The 27,506-nt window shown below is 40.9% G+C and overlaps 1 protein-coding gene across 3 annotated transcripts in view; it reads left to right on the top strand.

Annotated features, from left to right (window-relative positions):
- Window positions 1-27,506, top strand: part of CSMD3 (CUB and Sushi multiple domains 3) — a 922,268-nt gene that overhangs the window by 757,648 nt on the left and 137,114 nt on the right. For all 3 annotated transcript variants that reach the window (XM_054984891.1, XM_054984890.1, XM_054984889.1), the window contains 7 exons: window positions 3,759-3,877; window positions 10,025-10,094; window positions 12,196-12,312; window positions 17,754-17,963; window positions 19,581-19,769; window positions 20,135-20,312; window positions 24,038-24,183. In XM_054984891.1, the coding sequence (XP_054840866.1) occupies window positions 3,759-3,877; window positions 10,025-10,094; window positions 12,196-12,312; window positions 17,754-17,963; window positions 19,581-19,769; window positions 20,135-20,312; window positions 24,038-24,183 (1,029 nt within the window). The remainder of the gene's footprint in view (window positions 1-3,758; window positions 3,878-10,024; window positions 10,095-12,195; window positions 12,313-17,753; window positions 17,964-19,580; window positions 19,770-20,134; window positions 20,313-24,037; window positions 24,184-27,506) is intronic.

Genomic DNA, 27,506 nt, shown 5'->3' with positions numbered 1-27,506 from the left:
AGCAAGTTCTACTGGTTAAGTAATTAGCAGTGCACAACTAATATTCTTGGTTGCTTCTTAACTGATCATACTGTAACTCTGTGCAAGGAACACAAATGGAGCTATGTCAGATATACTCTAATATTTTTTAAAGTGAATGCTATAGTATATTATTCTCACTTGTTTTATTAACAACTGTGCTAATATTCTGAAATGGCATTAAGATAAATAGTTAAAAAGAACCTTTAAGTAACTTCCCTAATGTAGAGTTTCTCTACACGAGACACCTCGGCATGTGTTCATCACATGTAGGGAGATGCAATGTTAGCCGGGAAGTAGGGGTGTGCAAGCCAAAAATTTTCGGCTAAAGCCGAAAGCAGAAAGCCAAAAGAGGATTCTCTTTCATATAAGCCGAAAGCCGAAACGGCCAGCCGTTTCGGCTTTCGGCTTTCGGCTTACTTTCGGCTTTCGGCTTTCGGCTTTTTCAATGGGAAAATGCCTCCGGCGTCTTCCCGGACGTCTGGGGGAGGCATTTTCCCACCGAATCAGCCCAAAATTGGTGGGGACCTTCCTCTAACCCCTCTTTACAAACCCCCCAAGTTTCAGACCGATTGGACTTTGGGGGGCCATGTTATGGCCCCCCAAAGCAGGTCCCCCTATCCTCCCATAAGAAAGCGAAGGAGCAGCATATTGTTAGCATGCTGCTGCTCATCTTCTTCATTATTTCCTATGGGGAAAAATGAAGAAGCAGGCTTCCTTTGCCAGGGGTGGCATTTTGCATGCAAAATGCCCCCCAGCCCTCTGGGACCCTTCTCCCACCCTTCCTCCCACCCCCCACCAAGGCTCAGACTGCTCCCACTTGGCGGGGCCATTCCATGGCCTCCCCAAGTAGGTGCTCTCAGCCCCCAAAGTCCACCCCCTACAGCCCCACACAAACCCAATTCCTCCCAGCTGCCACACACAGACCCAAATCCCCACATTAGCCCCTCACAGACCCAAATCCACCTCCACCTGCCCCACACCCATAACCCCAGGAACAGGCTGGCAAAGGCCAGCCCTCTCCCTTTGTTCCCTATGCTGGGAACTTCTAAACTCTCTTTCCCTGGGCAATTCTGCACAGCCCAGGGGTGCCACAATGGTGGGCACACTTCTGAGTGCCAGCTGGTCCCTGTGAAAGAGCACCTGAACCACAGACACCCTCCCTCAAATTCCCCCCCCACCTACAGAGATGGCTGGCCAGCCAGCCCCATTGTTCCCTATGATGGGAACCAACTGCACAACAAAGAATAAAACAAGAACAACACAAAATAAAGTTTTTAAAAAATTATTTTCTCCCTTCCAAAGTACAAGTAGGCAAAGCATTATGACACATTACACCAGTAGTCCCCCACACAGAAAAATAACACAACTCACTTAACATCAGAGAATCACAAAGCACGATTCCTGTCAAAAACACTTTATTTCTTGAACAGCTTTAGGTTACACAGCAGGGGGGAACACCGAAGGGCATGGCAGCACTATCTTACACAAAAATAACACAACTCACTTAACATCAGAGAATCACAAAGCACAATTCCTGTCAAAAACACTTTATTTCTTGAACAGCTTTAGGTTACACAGCAGGGGGGAACACCAAAGGGCATGGCAGCACTATCTTACACAAAAATAACACAACTCACTTAAAATCAGAGAATCACAAAAACACAATTCCTGGCAAAAACACTTTAGGTTACACAGTAGGAGGGCACAACAGGGCATGATAGCAATGTACTACAAAAAATAATACAACCCACTTCACCGTTTTTGACAGCAATTGTGTTTGTGTGATTCTCTGATGTGAAGTGAGTTGTGTTATTTTTGTGTAGTACACTGCTTTCCTGCTCTGTTGTGCCTTCCTACTGTGTAACCTAAAGCAGTTACAGAAATAAAGTGCTTTTGACAGCAATTTTTTGGGGTGATTCTTTAATGTGAAGTGAGTTGTGTTATTTTTGTGTAAGATACTGCTTCCATGCCCTTTGGTGTTCCCCCCCTTCTGGCATTTCACTGCCCCTTCACACAGCACCAGTGTATAGCAAAAGCTTTGCCCTGCCACCAGCTCTGTCTTTTTAAGCTACTCTTCCCAGCCAACATTACATCTCCTGACACATGTTCTTCACGTGTCAGATGTCTCGGGTAGAGAGACTCAGAGTTGTGGAATAGTTGTAAGTAATTTTTGTTGGATGTGCTGTATTTGAAAATGCCTTTTTATTTTAATTGGCACCTCTGATTTGACTGTGTGGTACTTTTCATGCAAGCTTTTCTGACATGGGCAACATGGGCATCCTCTTGTAAGCATGCCTACCCAGTTTAAACCAACATTAATGTTGGCTTAACAGCCAGAAGTCATCGTCCATGCTTAATATTTAAGCATCATGTTAATTTTTTAACAAAAAACAAGTTCTTTATTTTTATTATTATTAAAATTGTTTTTAAACTGTTTTCTGAACTCTAGAAGGGATTTTGTTCCTTTCCAGATAAGCCACAGGCAATTCCTGGAAATGCTGCAAAATACTGAGATTTTTGTCTAGATTTTTTCCTCTTTGAAAAATCTATGTTGGGTTTTGTTTTCTTTTAAGAAATCTACCAAAATAAAATCTATAAAATCTTTAGAGATAGCAGTGGTTCTTTAGAAAATTACCTTTGGTTACTCAGAGAGATAGCTCAATGGTAGTCTGCCTAGGTCTTCTGTATCCTGCAGGAGAAAGAATTTTTAAAAAAATGGTTGGTGACAGTGTTCCATTGCTTCTGGGAAAATGGTTGACCACCTAGAGTTATGGCTAGCAGGAGAAAGAAAAATAAATAAAAATTGCTTTCAGTAACAATGTCATTTCACTTCCGAAAGTTACATCATACCTCTCTATGAATGTTAGACCACCTGAGATTCCAGCTGGCAGGAGAAAGAATTTTTTAAAAATGGTTTTGATGTGACATCACTTCTGGCAAAACCCAGAAGTGACATCATGCCTCAGTAGGAATCCAGGAAAGAATCTTGGGAAAGCCTGGAAGTGACATCAGCCCTCTGTAGGAATTGCTGAAGATACTGTGGTTTTGCTTTAGAGTTTCTGACCATTTCTAGAGAGACATGATGTCACCTCTGGGTTTTCCCAGAAGTGATGTTACACTGTTGCTGACAACTGCCCCCCTCCCCCATCTCTTGCTGAGTGCCTAGCTTGGCAGCCCTGCTTTTCACAGAGAAGCTTCCAGGATCAGTCTGTAGGATCTCATATATCAGGTGTCGGGAAAGACATTTTTCTAACTAAGACCATGGAGTACTCCTGTGCCATTCAGAGTAGACTATACTGAGTTATGTGGATCAATGGCCTTCTGAGTATGCTTGATAATGAGAAAATTATACTTTGGGTAATAGTTTTCTCCTACCTCACTGATTTGTCTAGCTATATGCAGCTGCCGCAGAAAAGTATTAGCGGTGTTCTCAGTTCCCTCTGTTTCACATAAAGCTAGTTGTGAGATACATTAGATCTAGATGGTGTTCTGTTTAAACTGAGTTGAAACACAATCCACTGCAACATTTAGAGACTGATTTGGGCAAGCTGATGGGGAACAGGTTTCAGAAAGGAAGGAAATCTAGAAACAATTGCTTTGAAGCTTCAGTTCATCTGTAATCAGTCTCAATAAGCATTCATACTTACCAGAAAACTTTAGTGCATATGTTCGAGAATCTTTGACAAATGGTGGAGGAAATGTATTTTGTCATTGTTAAGTTTTTTAACTTTTCACAGCTATAGGTTTGGACTCTTGCCCTGAACCACAGACCCCAAACAGCGGTATTAAAATTGGCGACAGATACATGGTTGGAGATGTGGTTTCCTTTCAGTGTGATCAAGGATATTCTCTTCAGGTAAGTTTTAATGAATAAACCCTCCAAATGTATATATTATTATTATGATGGGGGAACACACACCATAAAATTTAAGACAGTGTTTTAAAAAATTATTTTAGTCTAATTTTCCCTTCTCATAAGGGCAGAAAGTAGGGATGCCAACCTCCAAGTGAGGCCTGGAGATTTCCCAGAATTTCAATTGATCTCCAGGCTAAAAATATAAGCTCTCCTAGAGAAATTGGCTGCTTTGAAGGGTGGACTGTATAGACCCTCTCCAACTCCCCCCCCCCCAACTCCTCTCCCACATCTCCTTGAATATCCCAACCCAGAGTTTACAACTCTAACAGAAATGTGCTGGTAAAGTTGGAAAGTTTTGTTTGTGTGTGTGTGTGTGTTATATGCCATCAAGACACTTCTGACTTAGGTTGATCCTATGAATGAAAGCCTGCCAAAACATCCTATTATTAACAGCCTTGCTTAGATCTTGCAAACTGGTGGATGTGGCTTCCCTTATTGACTTAAGCCATCTCGAGTGTTCCACTTTTCCTACTGCCTTTCACCTTTCCTAGGATTATTGTCTTTTCCAGTGAGTCTTCTCATAATGTGAACAAAGTACCATAGCCTCAGTTTTGTCATTTTAACTTCTAGGGAGAGTTCATGCTTGATTTGATCTAGAATCCATTTATTTGCCTTTTTGATATCCATGATTAGACATGGGCACGAACAGAAAAAAAACTGAACATGGTGTTCATTGTTCGTTGCCATCCACGAACAATGATCAATGAACATTGATGAACATGACCTGTTCATGAACATGTTTGTTGTTCATTGTTCGTGGGGGCCAGCAGGCTCTCCTCCAGCCATCAAGATCCCTACTATACCACTCCCAGAAACCCTACCTGAGCAGGCAGCAGGAAATGTACCAATAATAAATAATAGCTTGTCCTCAAAGCCTGGCAGCAGCCCTGGAACCTGAAGGGGTAGATCCCTACCGCACCACTCCCAGAAACCTTACCTAAGTAGGCAGCAGGAAAAGTATCAGTAATAAATAATAGCTTGGCCCAGAGCCTGGCAGCAGCCCTGGAACTTGAAGAGGTAGATCCCTATCCCACCACACACAAAGAAAATTCAAGTTCCAATGCACTCTCCCTGTCTCTCTCTCAAAATGTCAACAGCAACTCTCTCTCCCTCTCCACTGTCTGCAAAACCAGAGCTAGGAGCCCCCCTCCCCCCTGCTTTTTGCTTCCTTGTAACAAATTTGGAGCTCCACACTTGAAAGGAAGACCTGCCTATCAAGCTAAATTGGATTTAGATTGGGGTTTCCAAGGCAACAGCAGGAGTTCAGACAGAGTTCAGGCAGTCCCTGCCTAAGTTGCCAAGGGAATTGATTGCAGGTACCAGACTGGCTTGACGGACAGCAATGAACGAGGCTTGCAATGACCACTTGTTTGTTTAGAGTTCATTTAGAATGGGGCCTCACGAACAGCTTGTTCGCGAACAGCTGATTGGGCTGTTTGTGGCTTTTTTTAGTTCGTATTGCTGTTCGTGCCCATCTCTATCCATGATATCCATAAAACAGCACCACATTTCAAATCATAGAACCGTAGGTTTGGAAGGAACATCCAACCCCCAGTTTTCTGCATCAGTTTTCCTCCTGTTAGCTTTCTTCACTGTCCAACTTTCAAATCCATACATATTAATGGGGAATACCATAGTATGGATTACCTTGATCTTGGTTCCCAGCAACACATGCTTATCTTTAAGGATAGCTTCTAGTTCCTTCATGGCTACTCTTCCAAGTATCAATCTCCTTCTGATTTCTCGGTACAGTCTCCCTTTCTGCTGATGAGTAAGCCAAGGAATAGAAAATCTTTAACAATTACAATTTCTTCATTGTCAGCCTTAAAATAGTGTAATTCCTCAGTCATTGTTTGTCTTCTCAGTGTTTAGCTATAATCCTCTTTTGGCACTTTCTCCTTTAACCTTCATCAGTAGTAATTTCAGGGCTTCAGGATATTCTGCTAGTTATGTGATGTCATCTGCTTATCTCAAATAGTTAATGTTCCTTCCACCAATTTTCACTATAGCTTCTTCTAAATCAAATCCAGCTTTCCTTATGATAGTTCTGCATATAGTTGAACTGATAGGGAGAAAATACATTCTTGTCTGGCAGCTTTGCCTGTTGGAAACCACACTGTTTCCCCATATTCTGTCCTAACAGTAGCCTTCTGTCCAGAGTACAGGTTGCACATCAAACAATCAAAGGTTGTGGCTCACCCTTTTCTTTTAACACAATCCATAGCTTTTCATGATTATCAGGCTGATTTTCTTCTGAAATTTCCCGGTATGCTCCATTAGCCATGTAAATTTGTAGCATGATCTTTAGTGCCACTTCCTTTTCTGAATCCAGCTTGAACATTTGGCATTTCTCATTCCATGTATGATAAGAGTCATTATTGTAGAATTTTCAGTGTCACTTTGCTTGCACAGGAAATTAATATGATGATCCAATAGTTGCAGCACTCCTTGGTATCTTTTTTGGGGGGGGGGCTGGAATTGGAACAGATCAAGCGTTTCCAGTCCGTGGGTCACTGTTGTGTTCTCCATGTTTGTTGACAGATTCTTGTTAAGATTTTGATGGACACAGTTTCTGTCACTTGAAATAGCTCTATCGGTATACCATCTACTCCTGGTGATTGTTCCTCCTAGTTTCTTTGAGTGTAGCTTTCACTTTACTTTTTAAGAAATTCAAGCTCTTCATCAAAAGATTCTTCTTTGAAGGAATCTGTTATCCTTCCATCTCTTCTGTATAGTTCTTCAGTGTATTGTTTCCATCTTCCCTGTATTTTGCCCTGATTGAAGACTGTATTTCCATGTTGATCTTTCAGCATCCCTACTCATGGTTTGAATTCCCCTTTGAGTTCCTGGATTTTGACAAATAGATCTCTTGTTCAGCCTTTTTTGTTATTCTCTTCTATTTCTTTCCACTAGCTATTATAATAGATCTCTTTGTCTCTGCATGCAAGTTGCTAAATAGCTGCTTTTAGAATTGTTTTGGGGTGGGGTGAGTTAACTCTTTGCAAACAAAGGATGTTATAATCTCACACCAAAGGTAAGTATGTGCTAATTTTCTTTAGTAGATTTTAATTACCAGCTGGTGACTAGTGGAGCGGCGGCAGCACCGGCAGCTGGGAGGCCGCCCACGCCCCTCGCCTGCCCCGCTGAGGGGGTGGCCGGCTTGCTGCACGCCCCCTGTCCTGCAGGGCAGGCAAATGGCGTGGGCAGCCTCCCAGTCCTCCATGCCATTCTCCTGCAGGACAGGGAGTGCGTGGCAGGCAAGTGGTGCGGGCGGCCTCCCAGCCCTCCGTGCCATTTGCCTGCCCAGCTGAGAGGGTGGCCAGCTTGCCACGCGCTCCCTGTCCTGCTGGACAGGCGAATGGTGCAGGTGGCCACTCAGCCACCCATGCTGCCGCCAGCGTGCTCCCAGCGGTGGGCAGCTGCGCCCGGCGCCCTCTCTTTGGTGGCACTGGAGGCAGACTACCCCCCTGCCCCCCCTCGATCCGGCCCTGTCTCCTGGTACTTGTATTTTGGATTGCTGACCCAGCTGCTTCACCCTCCTTTCTGGTATGCAGGACTCAGGTTTATTTTGCAAACCTGAACCTGAACCTCATGGAGATGAAAACCAGTGTGACTTACTTGGAGAATTGTCAGTCTATGACTGGAGAAATCAGGGATCAAATCTTCACTTAGCCATGCTCTTTGGGTTTGTTTCTCACAGCCTAACCTATCTGATAGGGCTGCTGTGTGTATCATATATGTCATCCTGAGCTCAGAAGAAGAAAAGTGAAATGAAAATATGAGGGATAAAAGCAACTGTAAGGAAGCAACTGCCAGAGACTGGGCTAAACCCTCCCTTCCTTCTCATGAGGCTGATTTGAAAAATAGAAGTAGTTGATGGGGGGGGGGGGTTGAATCATTTCTATAAATGTGAAATATATCAAAACAAAGACCCATATCCTGTCCAACATAATGAAAGACTTACTATTGATATAAGTTAATTTGGCCTTGAGAGCAATAGAGGAATAACTTTGCAACATCACTTTCCTCCCATTAGTTATTTGTAAACTTTTTGTTTTGTTTCGTCTTCTCACTTGGTAAAAAAATGACGTCAGATGCAGAGTGCCACACTATTTGGACTTGGAACAGTTTGTCGGTGAAAATGTCTAATTAATACATCTTCTTTTCTTCCTATATGTAGAGAACTGTAGTGATACAAAGGGCTTATTTTGTATAAAGATGGAAAAAATATAGCTTCTTTTTGCAGATGTTCTTGCAACATTCAGTGCAACAGAAGATTGCCACGGTCGATTGTAATGTTAGAAAAAATACTGGCTAGCCTAGCTCAGTGACCTTTTATTGTTGTTGCTCTGAATTTTTTATGCAATTGCATCTATGTCTTGTACACTGAAAGAGTTTGATGAGCAAAAAATAGACAGGTCCATGCTTTCAAGCAGTTTATAGTCTAAACTTCATTGGCAGAAGACCAGTGGAAGGGATGAAGGAAGATGAAACAATAATGAGTAACAGAGAAAAGATGAGAATTGCACAACAAGGATAACAGTGAAGACTGTGAACATTTTCAGTCCTTTTCCTCCATGATTTCTTCCTTCATTGTTACCAGAGTCAGACCCCATGTCAGGCCTGTTGCAGAAAGAGCATCCCCTACATCTTTATAGAGCCAATCTATATGTTACGATGGACCTGGGTCCAACCCATGGCCGCCAACACCATTTTAGAATATAGTTGTTGCCATGAAGGCCTGATCAGGCCTGTGGTATGGCAGTACCATGAGATCTTCCTCACCCCACCCCTCACATTTTCAAGTGCCCTTAGTCTGTTGTATACACAGGTTACAGTTTGGCACAATAAATCTTTGAGAAGAGAAAGAAGGAAAAGAGTACTTCCCCAGTAAGTAATTTTATTGCCAAAATAAAGAACAGAAAATAAGGAATTGCGATGAAGGCTCAAGACAAGAAGACTGGAGCATTCTTTTGCAATAGTACTACAGCAATTTAAGCATGACTGTCCAATAAAACCATTCACATTTGCACAATCTAGTGTAGGTGGGTTACTTTTAGCTAAATGATGAATTCTTACATTGCAAGCCGCGTTTCCGTCCCCATGGTTAGTCCAGAGCAAACCAGCCCAGAGAAGAAGAGCCCAGAAGGGATGAAAACTGTGGTGGGATGTGGAGTCATTGACCAGGTGAGGGATACAGTGGGAAAGATTGGCTGGCATTATAGAAAAGAGCTAAGGGATGGGGAGTTGGTAGGAAGGTTAATTTGGGGGAGAAGAGTAAAATAAGCACAGGAAAAAATATTCTGCCACTCATTAAAAGGAAGGGTATAGTAATTTCATGCTTGCAGTGCTAAACGGTACTGGAGGAAACCAAGTATAAAGATGGGCTAGGGATGCCGGTCTTATACACATAGAGCAGCCCTGCTCTTATCCACATTTATTGCAGAACTATAATTCATGATGGTATTGGACCAAACTGACTTTGTATTGGTCAGTTTGAATTTTTGGTGAATGGCATATCATGTGTTACCAAGATAGATGGAGATCTAAATGCGGTCATAAGGAAGAGGGCAAGGATAGTTTGGTATTGGGTGAGGTAACAAGGGACAGCAAGATGATCTAGGTAAGATGATATAATTACTGGGTAGCAGACTGGTTTTGATTATTGTCCTGCAAGCTGGGCTCATTCTTATGGCCACTGGTGTGAGAAGCTGTAAAGGGTCAAACCAAGAGCCTTGTTTTTTGTTCTCTGGCATCTAACCACTAAAGGATCTTGCAGAGCAGACAGCATGGCTCTCAGTGGGAGTGGATGAGGGCTGTAGGGAGGGAGGGGCAATAGTAGCTACCATCCTGACTTCCTGCTTTTCAGCTCCCTTATGTGTAACTGGTTGGGTTATTCCTTCATATACGGTGCTAGTGTATATTTCCAAACTGGTACCAGTGTCCCCAAGAAAGAAGGAAGGAAAGAAATGAATTGTCATCCCCTGTTCAAATGAATTATCAGTGTATGACACTGTCATTTTGGCAGTGTAGTGTTACACAGTTTCTAACTTGCTAAATTTTTAATTTTATCTCATGTCATTATAGGGACATTCACATATCACGTGTATGCCTGGACCTGTAAGAAGATGGAATTACCCTATTCCTATTTGCTTAGGTATGTCTCTGGAATACAAGATTTGTTTTATCTGAAAACTATCAAAAAATGAAACATAAGGAGGGGGGGGGGAAGCTTTTAACCCGGCGACGAGCCGGCTCCCCTCAGGGAGGGGACATTTTCTCTCTCGCACACACACACGCACGCACTTAGAGCAGAGGGGGGGAAGTTTTTAACCTGTCCCTGCCTCTCCAAATAGAGAGAGAGAGAGACACCCCGTCAACAAGTTTCAGCCAGCTTTTTTAAAAAAGCAGGGATAGAATCCTCCATCCCACCCGATTTTAAAAGCAAGCAGCCAGTCTTCCAAAAGCATATTTTAAACAGGAAGAAAGTAAAACCAGGATCCACACGGATCCTCGCAGATCCTATGGTTTTTTAAATAGGAAAAACCCAAATGAAACATCAAATCACATACCAACTTCTTGCAAAAAGCAGTCACTGGGCTGAGAAGCCAGGAGGAGAGAGATATCTCTTTTCAGTTAACTCTTTCAACGCACTGAACAAACTCAGTCAGGAGATGAGCGCAAAACAGCTTGATAGCTGCTCTCAAAGCAAGGGTTTTTTGAGAGAGTTAACACTGAGAAGAGATCTCTTCTTAACTCTTTCAACGCACTGAATGAACTCAGGAGGAGCGCAAAACAGCTTCTGCTGATAGCCGCACTCAAAGTTTTCTCTCTCTCTTAACCCATTCCTCTCCCAATCACTTTGCTTATATTTTTCTCAGGAAGCCACCTTTTCACTCACAACTGTTTGCTTTTCCTCGCTAGGGGAAATATTATCAAGTTTCAAACAGAGCTCAGGCATTCCCCTGCCTCCGTTGCCAGGGGAATAGATTGTTGGCGCCTGAATGTCTAGCCTCCCGGTCCTATCACAATCGCTCCGGTCCAGCCCCCTCCTGACTGCGGGATAGTTTGCCATGGAAGACAACGATCCACCAGGTCACAATTGGGAGATTGCCATTATCGTGGGGTTTTTTTAATCGTAATGGAGATCGTGCCCATCTCTAATTACCAACCCCCTCGATGGCATAATGAGTGAATGAAAGCATAATAAGAAGTAAAGACTCCAACTATGTAACAATTGACAATGGAAATCATTCTGCATTATCTAAAGAAAAGTATATGAAAATGCATATCTGGTTTAAAATCAACTTTAGAAGCCATAGGGGCACTGAAATACATAGCTGGTTGTGGTTTAGGTTGATTTGACATTTAAAAAAAGCTCAGTTGGGTAAAAACCTTCTGAATCTTTTTACATGACTAAATTATTTTTTAAATCTTCTTAGAGCCAAGCTAGATGTGCCAGTTTTTAAAGAATTGATTCTGGGTTCCCCAGAACCAACTCAAGTTCCCTGCACCACACAGTACCTTTAGGGAATGGCTGTTAAAAAATAGAGGAGAGCCCAAACAGCCTCAGAATGCCTCCACGGGGGGAGAGGCTCATCCCTCTCTCCCTCAAGTCAGTTCTGTATGCCACAATAGCATGGGGGAGGCCCCCCCCCCCCGGTTTTTTTGCTCCACATGCACAGAATATTCCACATGGAACAGAAGAAACAGGGGGAAAATCTCCCTCCCGTATTGTTTTGACATGGGGAAATAGCTTGATGGGGGAGGTAGGAACCCCTACTTCCCCTCAGTGGCATTCCATGGCCGTTTGGGCTCTCCTTTATTTTTAACAGCCATTCCCCAAAGCTGCTGTGTGGCTGCAGGGGACCTGAGTTGGGTCTGTGGAACCCGGACCCAACTCTTTAAAATCCTGCATGTTTAGCTTGGTCCTTATTTAATGTGGGTAGCCTAAATCAGTGTTTAGTTAGAGGGAATCATCCAAATACTTAGAATTCTCCCATAGATGTCAACAGTCTTACCTAAATTATAGGATATATTATTAGGAGGTCTCAGGAGGACATTTTGAATTATAATATATTTCTTAATTATGGTGATTCTTCTAACTCAATAAAGCAAAAATATTATCCTAATGTAAAATAATAACGAATGTTTTATTTTAAAAGGTGTTTATTTAGCAAATTAATATAAATAATTTAACCCCGCCACACACCTTTGGTTGTCTTAAACTATTCTTTATGTTAATTTCTCCTTTTTAGCACAATGTGGTGGATCTATGTCAGACTTCAGTGGAGTGATTCTCAGCCCAGGCTTTCCTGGAAATTATCCTAGCAGTTTGGACTGCACATGGACAATCATGCTACCTATTGGTTTTGGTATGTTTAATTCCTAATTAACAGTAATATATGTATAATTTTGTTGTAGGACTTAGGACTGCTTTAATTTGCAGCGCTTTGTTAGACATAATGGCCTGTGTTGTTCACATGGACATGGCAACCTTGTTTGCACAGGACTTCCATTGTGTGCTGCATGTTTCCACACTTACTACTGTGTTCATGGTAGCTCAACATGTACCATGCCACAACACGTATCAAGGTGTCCAGCCCTGGATATTGTAGGGAATGGGAGAAACTGAAAATTCCATTGGATGCTCATGAAGGTTTAAATCAGTAGAATAATGCATATATTCATTCTCTTGAACTACATTTAAAGATATAAATTATAGAAGTTATGACACCAAGTATTAACTTGAGGATAAAGCAAGTTAGAAATTGGGATTGTAGTGCTTCAAGAATTATGATCCATGACTTACATATTTTAGCAAGTTTAGTATTGAAATGCTAAAGTAATTAATTTATTACAGAGTATGCCATATATTGGATACCCTAGATATATTAAAAAGGGTCCAGTAGCACCTTTAAGACTAACCAATTTTATTTTAGCATAAGCTTTCGAGAATCAAGTTCTCTTCATCAGGCATCTGACGAAGAGAACTTGATTCTCGAAAGCTTATGCTAAAATAAAATTGGTTAGTCTTAAAGGTGCTACTGGACCCTTTTTGATTTTGCTACCACAGACTAACACGGCTAACTTCTCTGCATCCTAGATATATTACCTGGGATCCACACAGTTGTATTTGTTTACACTTCATATTTTTAGGTTCCGTTTTCAAAAACCGAAACCTAATCATATTAAAAGCATGTGTTCATACGGTTGTTAAAAGAGAAATTATCTTAATTCTTCTTTACTCTGAAATCCAGCAATCCTTTTCTTTTTTTAGGAATGTGTAGTCCATTTCTAATCAACTCCTTTTTAATCAAAGAGTTCGGCATGAAGGGAGGTTTGGCAGAATTTTAGAATTTCACTCTGTAGATGCTCAGAGGCAGACAGTGACTTCCCAAGCCATCCTATAGTTCTGCTAGAGCACCATTCTGGGCTGTATAACATAAAACAAGTGCAAGGACTGAATTTACAAAAAGGTGCCTTGATTTTTCTTCAAATAGCAATGAAAGAGAAATTCTTCTTTAAAAAAAAAGAAAGTAAGAGAAATCAATGGCTATATCTAAAAAAGGACATTTGGAAAAAGAAATTCTCCATCCCATAACAACCTAACTCAGATTTGTCTTTGTGTAATATTTGGGACCTTTAAAGGAGGGTGATAGTAGACTAGGATTGCCAGGCCCCGGTAGTAGCAGAGGATCCTCTAGTTCTGCCTCTTGTTTCCTGCTGCCACTCAGGGTGGTGGTGGAAGAAAAACTAAAAAATGGCTGTTGAGCAGAAAAAACTCAGATGTGATATCACACTTTTCTAGGAATCAACAGAAACTCTAGGGTGAACCCATAAAGTTTTGATTATTCCTAGAGAGGACTGGTATCACTTTCGGGATAAAACCAGAAGTGACATGAGTCCTCTTTAAGATTCACTGAAAACTATGGTTCATCATTGAGACTTCTGTGCAGGCATACATGAGACTGCACATGAGCAGACCAGCCAAAAGATTTCTAGAGCTTTCTGAAGTGATTGGAGGCCTCCTCCTCCCCTCCCCGCAGCTCAAGACAGTATTTTCGTGCCTAAGCCATCACATGACAGAGGAGGGGAGAATGCTCCTCTCTCAGTCTTTCCTTCACTGCCATGAAGTGTGGACATGTTTTCTAGGGCTCTTACTTTTACCTCAGAACTTTGATATTTTCAATTTAAATTATTTTTCTTCCTCATGGTCCTTTTAGAAAAAATGTACTGAATGCAGTAGAAAGATGGCTCAATTGGATAAGCATGACTGGCCCTTATTTGCTTAGGAGAGGGCTACAATGTCTCTACTTTTAGAGCATGCTGGCAGTTCATACCAAAAGCAAAACATAAAAGGGTGGCAAGACTGAAAGCAGCCCTGTATGAAAAGACTTTGGGGGCTTCAGAACAGCCTGCAAAGTGAGGGGCTGAACTGAAGAAAAGGGCCCATATCCCAGCTTCTATTTCAGTGCCCCCAGTTCCATCCTACGAACCAGCTCCTCTTTTGGAGCTGAGATCAACATCAGTTTCACCGAACTGATACCTAAGAAGGCTAAAAAGAAAACAAAGCATCTGTTTAAACACTCGCCTCATAGATCACCTCCTTTGAGATGTAGATCCAAGGGAGTTTGGAGCAGGGTTGCATCCCCTCCTCCTTGTACCGGTTCTCCTACAGCGAGTATTTAAGGTTGGTCCTCAGGATATGTCCTCAGAGGATAACCTCTCATAGGTTACTCCTTATTTGTCTCCAACTTTGTGGACACTGCTGCATGAGCTACTACAACCAGCACGGATGCTTTGGGGCCCTTAACAATAGTGCCAATGTTCCTTCCTCAGTGAGGGCTGTGGAATCTGCAGCAGTTTATTAATCCACTCTAGCCTGTGGTTCCAGTATTGAGGATCACGAGACCACCAGAGCTTCCTAATGCCCTGCTAGTGATGCTTCAACAGTTCTCAGATCAAACACAAAGGCCAATCAAACACAATATAACAGCCAATGTGGTACAGTAGCTAAAGTGCTGGATTGTGACTGGGGAGACTGACGTTCAGGAATCCCTTTAGCCATGGAATTCATTGATGAACATGGTCCAGTCATTTTCTTTCAAAATAACCTAACCAGGGTCATTTAAGAATAAAATGTGTGCTGAAGGTGAGGGCACCCATGCATATCATGAACTCCTTGGAGAATATGGGATTAAATTCTAGTGTAGAGCAGTACTGCAAATGGGTAACTGAGGGCGAAGCTACAAGTGACGAATGACACTTGAACAGCAAGTGTATTTCTCCCTATTCTCTTGCGCTCCACTCAATCCACTTGCTGTTCAAGTGTAATTCATCACTTGTAGCTTGGCCCTGAGTCAGACAACGAGATCGATCTCAGAGCTCATTCTAAGACTGTGCAATCCTAAATGTTGTTGAACCCTTCTAAGCCAATTGAAATCAGTGATCTTAGAAGGGTGTAGTATCTCTAGGCAGAGAAGGAATCAATAGTGGGGGCAGTAGTGCTCACAAGAACTGTGATTATTGGAACACTACAACTAACAAAGTGAACAGGCCACAACTAGGCCTCAGTAACAAACTACTCTTTAAGTAATGGTCACAAGAACTGAGCCTCTCCTTTCTAGAGAGCAAATGGGAGTTAACCTTAAAGTAACAGTACTAATACCACAAAGGGTGTAATAGCCAGCCACTAAACTACACCTGTTCCTAGAAAAAGTGATTCCTGGAACAGAGTGAAATGCAGAACAGATTATGGCTTAAACATAGCCGGAATGCAAAAACGGACCTTAGTAGTATACTAAATGTGAAAAAAAGAGAGACTGATTAGGAGAGGAAAGGTTAGGAGCTGGTCACTTTAGAATGTGTGCATCTGTTTAAATAGAGTTCCACATTTTCCCCCTCCTTCCATGGTATATAAATGGAAGCAAGAACACTCAGTCTTAATTTGAAATTAAATATGTAGCATAGATGTTCATCTAGGACATAATTTATGTGACCTGGAAAATTATTTGCAAGGCTGTAGTTGGATATATGAAAGAATCTGTACTGTATAGCCACAAAATAATTTAAATTGGATAAGTACATCATTACTCCTCGCTTTTCAATAATTAAATTGACATCAGATGTCATTTGCTGAATATTATATGAAATCCATATGCTTATTTCTGCCAGAACCATTCAATATAACTCAATTATCTTTATAATGAAAACAATGATTTATCATTCTCTGTTAGCATTGCATTATAAATAAAATGAAAATGTCATCTTATTTTACCTTATTTGGTTCACTTTCAGAATAAATGCCTGTTCTTTTCTCCTGCTGTCTGTTAACAATTTCGGCAAATCTCTGAAGAATAGACGGTAGCCTCTTAGATGTCTTACCCCTTGAACAACAAATAGAGCTCTGTCTTTCTGTTTCTAAAGTCTCTGAGCTTTGGAGCTGTCACAATTCTGGCTCCTTCTTCCCTCAGTTTTAGCAGATATTCAGTGAAAAGGAAAGAGTCACCAACGCTTCCTTCCTTTTCTCAGTTGGTGAAGAAGGCACATAGTTTGCTGGACTGGGCTGCTCATTTCCAACAAAAGCATCCTGCTGAATAGCAGCTAGAGAAAGCTAGATGCGAAAATAATACATTGTTGTTGTTGTTATGTTATTAAAACACTTGTCAGGCACCTTCACTTGTCAGCCACCTTCATTTGTCAGCCACCTTTCTACCCAGTGGGGACAGAAAACAGCTTACATCATTCACCTCTCCTCCATTTTATCCTGTTAATGCAAGTTAGGTGCAAAAGTTCTGTTGCTCTCAGTGGTTTGCTGTAGTTCACCAAGCTATCTGAAGACTGTACCTAATAAATGGAGATTACTTTGCTTTTTAGTGAGACATGCAGGAATAAGTCTTATAATAAGACATATTAAGGAATATGTCTTATTATATGTCTTATTATTTGAATGCAGATATAAATTAAATATTCACTACTTTTATCTCTGTATGGGACTCCTTGTCCTTCTCTTCCCCAAAGCAAAAATGTTCCAAAATTAATTCATTTTATTTCATTCATTCATCTACTCATCACACTCAATCTGCCCTTCAACCAAGGAGCTCATACAAGATTTTCCTTCCACCATTTTATTCTCCCAGTAATCGTGTGACTAGGTCAGGCTGAGAGATTATGACTGGTATAAAGATTTGAACCCAGATCTCCTGATTGTGTTCGAACACTTTTAACTGCAGTACCAGTACCACTCTTGCTCTCATTTGATGTATAAGCTTGCCTCTGTACATAAATTATAGAGAGAGAAAGCACCAAAATGAAGCCTTTTCCCTTCCAGTGGAATAGGATAATTTTTTTTATGCAGACAAGATAACACAGGGGAAAGGAAAAACCAACATCAAAAAAGCCTTTGTTTAAGAGATTTGTAGTACTTTGGATATTGTTTAGGAGAGTCGCAATACAGTTAAGATGATGTTTTAATATTCAAGGCAATCCTAGGACAATAGCCCATGGATATTTACAGGTGGGGGACAAGTAGTATTAATGGTTATAGTTTATACAGATGGTCCAGTGATTCCTTCACAAATGCCCATACCTCACGCAGCACCAATGGTTGGCTGAAAATGGCAGAGTAAGTGGCAGAGTAAAATATGGCCACGTACTGAAAAATCAGAATGTGGTTCAGCTTTTATGCAATAGTATGGCCTCTCCATTTGTGTTATTTTTTCAGTGTTGACATATTTACCGTACAATACTATTAAGAAAAACATTGCTATAGTTTATCACATTTATTTAAGTATCAAATAATTTTTTTTTTCAGGTGTGCACTTGCAGTTTGTAAATTTCTCAACAGAAACAATACATGATTATTTGGAAGTCAGAAGTGGATCAACAGATACTAGTAGTGTTATTGGAAGACTTAGTGGCCCTCAGTTACCAGCTTCTCTTTTTAGTACAACCCATGAAACTAGCTTATATTTTCACAGTGACTATTCTCAGAACAAACAGGGATTTCATATTGTGTATCAAGGTGAGTGATTTTACACAGATTTTCTCTCTCTTTGTAGATGCTATCGACAAAATTATATATAAATAGAAGATATATGTTATTTATAAGACATGATTTTGTCTCAAGCATGAGATGCAGTTTTACAGTTCCGTTTAGGACAAAATCACCCCGTGGGAAAAGTAGAAATACTGCTTGGACCTGCTTTTGGATTGGATCCCTTTGAAGACTTTTGCAGCCCAAAATATTCCCCAAAATGATTCTCCTAGGGGACAGAGACTATCCAACAGCAGCATCAAGGGGAGTTGGAGATCTACAGCAGGAAGGAGGAATTGTTGTAAACCACCTCCCATTTGCCTGCAGAAATCCTCTGTGGGATCCAAACCATTTATGTATATAATACTGTACATGCAGTGAGCATGTATGCACATCCATATACATGGCTCATATAATTCTTATGACCTTCTGCTACCACTGCTTTAAAAGAAAATACAGGCAGGCCTGTAATCCACTTAACATACAGTCCACAACACAAAGAATTGTGGGACTATTTCTGTGAGAACATGGCAACATGTTTTGACATGTTTTTCACAAATAATATCATTTGCAGTATGGAAAACTTCTTTTGCGAGTAAAAGGAGTTTAGAAACCAGTGACTTGTGACTGCAAGCCAAAAGTGGCTTGTGGAATGAAAATACACAGATTTTGGTGTGTGTTAGGAAATCGAAAAGTTCAGAACAATGTGCTGTGGACAGAAAAAAAAAAAGACAGAAAAAAACCCTGAACATGATGTTCGTTGTTCGTTGCCACCCATGAACAGGGACTCACGAACAACCATGAACATGTCCCTGTTCATGAACATTTTCATGGTTGGCTGTCCATGGGGGCCAGCAGGCTCTCCTCCAGCCATCATCCAAGTCAAGACCCGTACTGCACCACTCCCAGAAACCTGACCTGAACAGGCACCAGGAAAGGTACCAATAATAAACAATAGCTTAGCCCCAGAGCCTGGCAGCAGCCATGGAACTTGACGGGGTAGATCCATATCCCACCACATACGAAGAAAATTCAAGCTCAAATGCACTCTCCCTGTCTTTCTATCAAAATGTCAACAGCAGCTGTCTCTCTCCCTCTCCACTGTCTGCAAAGACTAGCCAGAACTGGGAGCCCCCCCCCCCCCATGGTCTTTGCTTTCTTGTAACAAATTTGGAGTTCCATTTGGACCTGCCTATCAAGCTAAATTGGGCTTAGATTGGAGTTTCCAGGGCAACAGCAGAAGTTCAGAGTTCAGACAATCCCTGCCGACATTGCCAAGGGAATTGATTGCAGGCGCCAGACTGTCTGGCTTGACGAACAGCAACGAACGAGGCTTGTAATGACCACCTGTTCATTTAGAATGGAGCTTCATGAACAGCTTGTTCGTGAACGGCAGATTGGGCTGTTCGTGGCTTTTTTTGTTTGTATTGTTGTTCGTGCCCATCTCTAGCTGTGGACCATTAAAGGGTCACTTTAACACATTAAGAATAGTCAGGTGTTCTTTTTTTTAAAGTAGGTGTTTTTGATAAAGTTGTGTCTTAGAAAAGACTTGCATTTTTGGTGCATTGAAGAGATCCTTAGGGTTATTATTTTGTTTTCTTTCAGCATATCAGTTGCAGAGTTGTCCCGACCCACGTCCATTTCGCAATGGTTTCGTCATTGGAACTGACTTTACTGTTGGACAAACCATTTCATTTGAGTGTTTCCCTGGATACACTTTAATTGGAAACTCAGCACTTACTTGTCTTCATGGGATCAGTCGGAACTGGAACCATCCTCTTCCCAGGTGTGAAGGTATGTTTTCAATAGATATATATTAGTTAATATGAAATTTCATTTACTGGCTCTTCTGAGACTATATATTCAGTGAATTAATTAGGGGAATCTGCCCTGAGCCCGCTTGCGGGGAGGGCGGAATACAAATATGATATAAATAAATAAAATAAAATAAATAAGATTGATGTGTGAAAACCTTGTGATCTGACTTCTCATTCCTTATCTTTTTAACCGTATGCCCACAATGGGCTAGGCAGCATGCCTGTTAGAAGACACCTGTGTCATATTACACACTGTATAGTACCTACCATATTTTAGAAAAAGAACGTACATTTTTGATGCAGAAACATACATGCACATCATTGCCTTTCTTTTCTTTATAGCTCTTTGTGGAGGAAATATAACTTCAATGAATGGCACCATATACTCTCCAGGCTACCCTGATGAGTATCCCAACTTCCAGGACTGTTTTTGGCTTGTAAGAGTACCACCAGGGAATGGCATCTATATCAATTTCACTGTTCTTCAAACAGAGCCAATATATGATTTCATAACTGTCTGGTAAGTAAAAATGAATATTACTGATTTATTTTATAGCATGTGACATGTAGCGATAAGGCAGATTATCAAGTGATTTGACATATTTTTAAGGTTCCAGACTAGTAGTACTAAGTCTCCCAAACTGACTAATAACAATAAAAGAACATATTTTACCTTACAGAAGGTAAATGTACTTCATGCATCCCATTGTTGAAAATGTCATTGTTTGGAATTTCATTGTGTGGGAATGCTCTTTCCTATTGTGTTTTTTATAGTAATACATATGGTATTAAGCGTAAGATGGCATTTACGAGTAATTGCTTCCCACGCTTATATATAAACATTCCACATTGCATAATGTGAGAAATGCCTTGCAGGTATTAAGAGAAAATCCTTATTGAAGAATGCCTCCTGCGCTTTGTAACTGTGACATCAAGTTATGAATTGTTTGTGTGAATTGTCTGTTGTAGATAACACACTAAACACAACTTTCAGCTCTCTCTTTGTATCATATCTAATGCCAGTTTACACATGCGGTGGCTAGTTAGCAAGCTTGACTGATATCTGAGTATGTATCAACTAAACCTCTGAGTGTGAAGATTACATATATGATCCCTGATCCAGAAGAAATTAGTTATGCCTAAATCTCTTTTAGCTGAGAGTGGCTTGTCATATTAAATGAGCAACAGTGACCTACTTTCTCTGGAATGGGGATAGTATGTATGAAGACTGAGCAAGTTCTATCACCGCATCAACTTATGCTTTTTCCAAATTCCTTCAGAGAACTGGTGATAGCAAGAATATAAGGTAATGCTTTTCACAAATGTTTGTCTATGGGACAACAGGCACTGCTTCCAAGCAGTAGCTGGCATGCTTGTTCTACGATGGAAAAGAATCAAAGAAACCTAGTTGCAAAAGAAGAGTCAAGGAAAAGAACCCATTGCAAGATGGGCAAGGACAGCAGCATGTGAGGTTATGGAGGCAAAGAGGGAAGAAGATACACTCAGTGCATCTATTTTGCCTTCTTCCCCTTCCAGGACTTCCACTTCAGGCTCTTTTTTTCCTCACCTGGTCTAGTCCAGCATGAACATATTGCTGTCTTCTTGCGTAGCATAAGACATGTGCAAGGCAGGGCTCAGCTGACCTGAAGAGCCATCAAAACTAACTTTTCTTCTTTTACTATTTATTGATCACAGATATCAGTGGTTGATTCCAATATATTTTATTTTCATATCAGTGTTCTTGTTTGCAGATCAGTTCTGCAAGTAGCATCAGAACAAAGACTGTGTGTTTGTTTGTTTTTTCATAGCTGCATAAAGTACTTAGATGCACCACTTGATGTTAATTAAGAACTACACAGAAAAACAGCCAGTGCTTCAAGAGCACTTCTCTTTTAGTGCAATCCTAAGAAAAGTTACTCCAGTCTAAGCCCATTGATTTCAATGAGCTTAGACTGGAGTAACTGTTCTTAGGATTACTCTATTTGTGTTTGAGCTTTGAAAATCTTGTAAAGCTTGAAAACAGCAAAATCAAAGGTTTTATCTCTAAAAATTACAAACTATTGCTTTCTAACTCAAAGACCAAACCATTTCCTTACCAGACAGCCTGGGAAGCAAATTGCCACATCTCTGTTTCTGAATCTGAATGGTTCAAAATTTGGAACTCAACAATGTTCAAATCCAGGTCCATAAACATCAAAACTCGATCAATTAAATTATTGACAAGGTGGTATCTTACCCCCCCAAAACTCCGCTACATGAACAAATCCAAGCCCCCAAAGTGTTGGAAGCTATGCAGGGAAGCAGGTTCCTTTTTTCGCTACTGGTGGACTTGCAAAGTCGTTGAGAAGTTCTGATCAAATGTACATAAATGCATCAAACAAATCACAGGATATGAGGTTTCTCTAAAACCTGAACTAGTTCAACTTACTCTTTGGTCAGATCAGGACCTACCTGGAGGGCTGAGAAATTTAATAGCCTCTTTATTAGCCACAGCTAAAGCTACTATAGCTACCCTGTGGAAAAATCCCAAGTACCTCTCAATCACATTATGGCATAACAAAATCTGGGATTACTTTATTTATCAAGAAAATAAGCTATCAAGTTAAACAAGCAGATTCAGTAAGTCAAGCTTCCTAGAAGATTGGTTACCAGTTCTGTACTATATGCTTAGCCAAGATATGAAACCATACAAACCGTATCCAGCTGATCCTTTTAGCTTCTGAGAGACTGCTTCACGATATGGATTACCCTCTAAAACTTGGTCTGTAGACACGTGAATAATGTATATCTTATAAACACTTCTACCTGTGTATATATGAAGAGCCCTGTGGCGCAGAGTGGTAAGCTGCAGTACTGCAGTCCAAGTTCTGCTCACGACCTGAGTTTGATCCCGGCGGAAGCTGGGTTCAGGTAGCCAGCTCAAGGTTCACTCAGCCTTCCTTCCTTCCTTCCGAGGTCAGTAAAATGAGTACCCAGTTTCCTGGGGGTAAAGTGTAGATGCCTGTGGAAGGCAATGGCAAACCACCCCGTAAAAAGTCTGCCAAGAAAACATCGTGATGTGACGTCCCCCCATGGGTCAGTAATGACTCGGTGCTTGCACAGGGGACTACCTTTACCTTTTACCTACTTGTGTATATATTTGATTGTTTGTTTCATTTAATTTATTTTGACTTTCTTATTATATTGTAAAGTTGGGTTTGAAATATTTGTGTCAAGCTTTGTATGAAACAAAAAAGTTTCAAAATAAAAAGTTTTTTTTTAAAAAATGGAGGAAGCAGGACAGGTCACTGTTAGGCAGAGAGCAAAACGAGATATAAAAGCTAGGGGGTTTTTTTTCATTATTATTTTGCCCAGGATTCTGTTGATGAAAAATCTGCTAGAACATTAAGAGACACATAATTTTAAATAGCCTGTAATTTTATGTTCGTTCCAATGTAATCTTTTTGGTGTCCAACTCGAACTACAAATCACATGTCTGTGACCAAATGCTAACATCTGTAGCTGCAATTAATTGCACCTGCACATTAGAGGGAACATTTGAGTGCTCCATAAAAAAATATGTTTTCTGGACATTAAATGTCTGTAAACTGCACTTGACAGAAGTCTTATGAGCATTAAACAATATAGTGTGCACATGTTTTACAGTTGTTTCACACTATGAAAAAGGATGGAAACAGTCCAAAATACTATAAACACCAGCCTTGGAACAGTGAGGGGGTGCTTGTTATTTGATACTCTTATTTGCCAGTTAGAGATTTCAAGGTGAGGATGACACACAGCAAAATGAGAAGATACTGCTTTTTCCCAAATATTTGAAGTTTGTAGAAAAAATAGATAATGAAAAATAGGGGAGTGAAGACCAGGAACTTCACATAAATCAATTTAAAGGAATATTTGCAAGGGAGGAGATTGTGATAAATGTTGCCTTTTATAATTTTTTTCCAAGATAAACACAACCTGTTAGGTTATTTTCCCCCAAGCAATGCCACTTTAAATCTACCACTTGTTTTAATGGATCTTCTGTTCAAGTTCTGTTCAAGTGAAAAAATGATACTAGCCCTTAGTAAACTATGCCAATTGGGTATTGGATTGCAGCGTATTAATTTGTTAAACAATGTGTTAAAACATTTATATCCCCACCTAGAATTATCTGTTCTCTTCATTTTGTTCCTGCCTTAAATCTTACCTAAAGAAGGTGACAAGGCATATGTTTAATTGTGGTGGTATTGTTTTGTTACTTCTTAGGGATGGGCCCGACCAAAGTTCTCCACAGATTGGACAGTTCAGTGGCAACACTGCATTGGAATCAGTCTACAGCACTTCAAATCAGATACTCATCAAGTTTCACAGTGACTTCACAACAAGTGGCTTCTTTGTGCTTAGTTATCATGGTGTGTGGTATATATGTGTTGATTGTCTAACAGGTTATCTTGTTGGGAAAAAATGTCTTAGCTCACTTCCATATGAGTAACACAGCTACAGCCACACCTATATCCATCTATATCTGCATATTTGCATAAGATCAGTGTGATACTGTTATATTCCTACTTGTGGAAAACAATAATAAAATACTGGTAAAATTAAAAGTAGTTGTCAAAATAGAGCTCATAATTACTTATAAGCCTCTGCTACTCCAGGAAGTTATACTGCTTGATATAATTGGTGAATATTTACCTACTCTGAATAGAAATATGAAATTTAACCCATTAATGACTAGACATGAACACGAACAGCATTATGAACGGAAAAAACCCACAAACAGCCCTTTCGTCTGTTCACGAACAAGTCATTCGTGAGGCTTTATTCTAAATGAACAAGTGGTCGTTGCAAGCCTCGTTCATTGCCTTCATCAGCTATTCGTCAAGCCAGACAGTCTGGGGCCTTTCAATCAATTCCCCTGGCAACAGCAGGGACTGAACTGTCTGAACTCCTTCTGGCTTTCCTTCTGGCTTTAACCCTTCAAAGTACTTCCAACAGAGAGTCCCATTTTTGCCACTGAAGAGAAAATGACAACAAAGGGGGAGACCCATGCATCATGCCTTTCCTGGGGTGCAATCTCTCTGAAACTTGGTACTTTGGAGGACAGTGAGGACTATGTCCCCTGCCAGTTTCGTGGGTATTGGACATTGGGAAGGTCAGTTTGTGGCTTTTAAAGGGCCCTGCCCGTTGCACGTAGCAGGAAAGGTCCCTTTAAACTACCAGCTGGCAGACAGCAGGGGGGAATTCCCCGTCACCTGCCATCTGATAGTTTAAAGGTGTCTTTAAGGGGCCACGAACAACGAACATGTTTGTGAACAGGGTTGTGTTAGATACTGTTCGTTGTTAGTTGTTTATGGATGGCAACGAACAACAAACATCTTGTTCTTTTTTTCCCCGTTCATGCCCATGTCTATTAATGACTGCAAAAATGTTAACTGCAAAAAACTGGAGAACTGTTAAAATTATAAGTATTAAAAACTAGATCCAACAGCAGGGTATCTCATGAAGTAGTGCTGTTATGGGGAGGGGAATTTCTTTTTCCAAAATTCACTTTTTTGCATACAGCTGTTGATTTCTCCAATGTAATGGATTGTTGGAGTTCAGGGCGAAATTGGGTAAAGAGGAATTAAAATAATTTCTCTTAACAATGCCGTCACAAAGTTTTCCACAATAACAGAGTTTGTATACATGAGGGATGGAAGATAGAAAGAGCCCTTTTTTTCCAATTGTTGGTAAAAAAAAAATTTAAGTTACTGACATCAGGCACTGGGCCTGATTATTGATTTTCTTAACTGTTTTCCCCTAATGTAATGTGTACATGAGAATATATTTTAGGATATCCAGGCAAGTACAAGAGGGAGAGAGACTAATGAGATACCTTCACTGGTACCCACATACTTGTCACTTTGAAAGAGAGAAGTAGATATAGTAGATTGTTCAGGGAGAGGCCTAGTAAAGCTTTTAGGCCTTGAATTTCCTTTTGAACTAATATAGCTGCTGCTTCAGAACTCTCTCAACCAGCACAAATACATACACCAACTCTGTCTCATGATGCCAACTCTCACATGACCACAAGTTCCCCCTGCTTCGGTCTCATTGCTCCCAAAGCCAATCCCAAATGGTGAGACATGAACTATTTTGTTTTCCCTGTTATCTGGAGCTTGTTTTGACACAGCACTGACTTCCCTTCCTTCTGCAGCCTCTCCAGTCCCCAGATTCATGTAATCACTCTGGTTCCTGTCTGCTCCAGTTGCTACTGCTATCACTCTTACCTGTTGCACTCTGGGACTGGAAGAGAGCCATCCAACATTTAACATATAAAACAAGAGTTGTTGAAGTTTGGGACAAGTCCTGTCCCTAATACCAAACGTGCAATGGTGGCTGTTGTAACTCTGTAGAGACGAAAGGGACTTTGCAAATGTCCAATAGTGCTGTGGTGTGTAGACATGGGCACAAACAGAAAAAAACAATGAATACGGTGTTTGTTGTTCGTTGCTATCCATGAACAATGAACATTGACGAACATGACCTGTTCATGAACATGTTCGTTGTTTGTTGTTCATGGGGGCCAGCAGGCTCTCCTCCAGCCATCAAGATCCCTACCGCACCACTCCCAGAAACCCTACCTGAGCAGGCAGCAGGAAAGGTACCCGTAATAAATAATAGCTTGGTCCAGAGCCTGGCAGCAGCCCTGGAACTTGAAGAGGTAGATCCCTATCCCACCACACACACAGAAAATTCAATCTCCAATGTACTCTCCCTCTCAAAATACCAACAACAACTCTCTCTCCCTCACTGTCTGCAAAACCAGAGCTGGGAGCCCCCTCCCCCCTGCTCTTTGCTCCTTGTAACAAATTTGGAGCTCCATACTTGAAAGGAAGATTTGCCTATCAAGCTAAATTGGGCTTAGATTGGGGTTTCCAGGGCAACAGCAGGAGCTCAGACAGAGTTCAGGCAGTCCCTGCCTCCGGTTACCAATGGAATTGATTGCAGGTGCCAGATTGTCTGGCTTGATGAACAGCAACCAACAAGGCTTGCAACGACCACCTGTTTGTTTAGAATGGGGCCTCATGAACAGCTTGTTCACGAACAGCTGATTGGGCTGTTTGTGAGGGTTTTTTAGTTTGTATTGCTGTTCGTGCCCATCTCTAGTGGTGTGCTGCTTACTGGTCTTCTAGTGCTCCAGAACCAGCATTGCAAGTAGTACCCTGTTCAAATTAAGCTCTGGATTCCTTAGCCTCCCTCTTCCTGTCTAGCCAGAGAAGTTCTTGAGTGTCATATAGTGTCATAAAACATTTGGGTCAATGAAATGCTCTCTCCAAGCCTTGATAGCTGGGAACTTGAAAAAAGTGACAAATGTATATCTGGCAGTTCATCCAAAATACATAATAAATGAGGGGTTGCTATTGGCTAAAACATTTGAGCCAGAAGTAAAAATTCTAAAACAAGCATTCTAAATACTGTGGTGTTAGCCCTATTAGTTTGTAGTGGCAAAACAGTAAAGAGTCATACCTTTAAGGCTAACCAACTTTATTGTATCATAAGCTTTCAAGAACCACAGTCAGTTGCATCTGACAAAGAGAACTGTGGTTCTCGAAAGCTTATGTTACAATTAGTCTTAAAGGTGCTACTGGACTCTTTACCATTCTAAATACTGTTGAGTCCATGTGGTCCACTTTGTAGATTTCAGTCCTCTCAAGATAAAGTTATCAGTGTGGTTCATTGTTATCCTGAG

The sequence above is a fragment of the Eublepharis macularius genome, chromosome 7 (genome assembly GCF_028583425.1).
Source record: "Eublepharis macularius isolate TG4126 chromosome 7, MPM_Emac_v1.0, whole genome shotgun sequence".
Classification (NCBI taxonomy): domain Eukaryota; kingdom Metazoa; phylum Chordata; class Lepidosauria; order Squamata; family Eublepharidae; genus Eublepharis; species Eublepharis macularius.
This window is presented reverse-complemented; position numbering and strand designations above follow the sequence as displayed.